Source organism: Populus euphratica, unplaced genomic scaffold (assembly GCF_000495115.2).
Source record: "Populus euphratica unplaced genomic scaffold, PopEup_1.0 scaffold5820.1, whole genome shotgun sequence".
Lineage (NCBI taxonomy): Eukaryota > Viridiplantae > Streptophyta > Magnoliopsida > Malpighiales > Salicaceae > Populus > Populus euphratica.
The window spans coordinates 1-1,688 of record NW_011505628.1 but is presented as its reverse complement, the minus strand read 5'-3'; the positions used below and the strand labels follow the sequence as shown (position 1 = coordinate 1,688).

Here is a 1,688-nt window from a genome sequence, read left to right as displayed (position 1 = left end):
GACAAACTAAAACTGAGACAGAGTGCAAAATTTCCAAGGAAAGAGAGAACCGACTATAGACTTTCTCATATACTGTCAACAAAACCTTTATAAATTCTAAATAGTAGTTTAGGTGGTGAAGAAGATATATTTTTCGTCTTTTTTAAAATTTTGTAGAGTTTAAACTTCACGGTTAATGCTCGATAAAATTTATTCTAAAATATACCAAGCTAATGTAGGGATAAACCTGTAAAATTGTTTGATAAAAAAATTAAGTTTAATTAAATTTGATTGGTAATAATCTGCTTAAATTTGTGTAAAGAAAAGATTTAATTTTAATAAATAAGCATTAATTCGAAAATTATTAATCTTTAAAGTTTAAAAATTAAAAAAAAAACACCCTTATGTAACAGTCCCTCCTCCTCCGGCCTGATAGGATCATTGGTCAGAAAACACACACATTGGTGTCACAAATCCATCTCAAATGACAACAATACCCTTCCACTGACCTTTTCTTTGGCTTTCCCTATGCGACGCCACAATGAGGAAGTCCAAACCAAAAGAACCACTGATTCACAGGCACAAGCTGTCCTAAATGACCAAAACACCCATGACAAACTTCTGCGAAACAGAGGCAGCGGCATCCTCTGTAAGGAATCAAAGCCGTCCAAAGCAAATAAAAACCTCACTGTCCCGTCGCTGTCACCCATCGTAAGCCCATAACCCTTCAGTCCCTTCCTAGAAGACCCTCTACTTTCCTTCCTCCCCTATATAAATCCACCAATTCATGCATTTCAACTCATAAAACCACAAAAAAAAATCCAGTCCTTACATTTATTTTCAAAAGAGTCTTGATCAAGAATGGCAGGAGCTGATAAAAGAGCAGATTTTGAAGACTTGTTGCCTGTAATGGCAAACAAGCTAGGTGGGGAAGGGTTGATAAACGAGTTGTGTAATGGGTTTCAGCTATTGATGGATAAAGATAGAGGGGTTATTACCATGGAGAGTTTGAAAAAGAATGCAGCTTTCTTGGGTTTGCAAGATTTGAGTGAGGATGAGCTTGCTGGTATGGTTAAAGAAGGTGATCTTGACCGCGATGGGGCTTTAAATCAAATGGAGTTTTGTGTTTTGATGTTTAGATTGAGTCCTGAGTTGATGCAAGAATCAAGATTTTGGCTTGAAGAAGCACTTGAAGAGGAGCTCAAGGGCTACGGATTTTGAGCCATGGCTAGCTGGCGATATCTATAATGATTTCTTTGCCATTGCAAAGATTAATTTGTCTTGAAAATAAAAATAACATTGCCTTGATATGGTGCTGACTGCTTCTGTTTGATTTGTTTTCTTTCTTTTTCCAGAAAGAAATTTGTTTTCTTATTTATCGTTATTGATGTTCAAAATTGAAAAGAAATACACAGGATTATTATTGTTATTGATGTTCATGATCTTGTGCATTTATTGCTTGTTTCATTTTTTTTTTAAATTTGTTTTGCTAATAATGTTTACATTAATCAATATTAAATTAACAAAATCTATTATTTAGATTTGGAACTCTTTCAGGACATTTTGCCGGCCTAAGATATCATATTTTGAGGTTTCATTAGTCCCTCAATTTTATATGGTGGTTAAAGTGGTCCCTAATCTAACACTAACCACTAATTGCTTGTATTTATTGACCATTCCACTTGTTCAGAAAATAAATAAAAAACAAA

The 1,688-nt window shown here is 34.3% G+C and overlaps 1 protein-coding gene across 1 annotated transcript; it reads left to right on the top strand.

Annotated features, from left to right (window-relative positions):
• The first annotated feature begins 685 nt into the window (after window positions 1–685).
• LOC105120247 (calcium-binding protein PBP1-like) lies at window positions 686–1,303 on the top strand. The gene has a single exon (XM_011018428.1). It carries the CDS (start codon window positions 841–843, stop codon window positions 1,198–1,200), a length of 360 nt encoding a protein of 119 aa, XP_011016730.1. The 5' UTR covers window positions 686–840; the 3' UTR covers window positions 1,201–1,303.
• The last annotated feature ends 385 nt before the right edge of the window (window positions 1,304–1,688 follow it).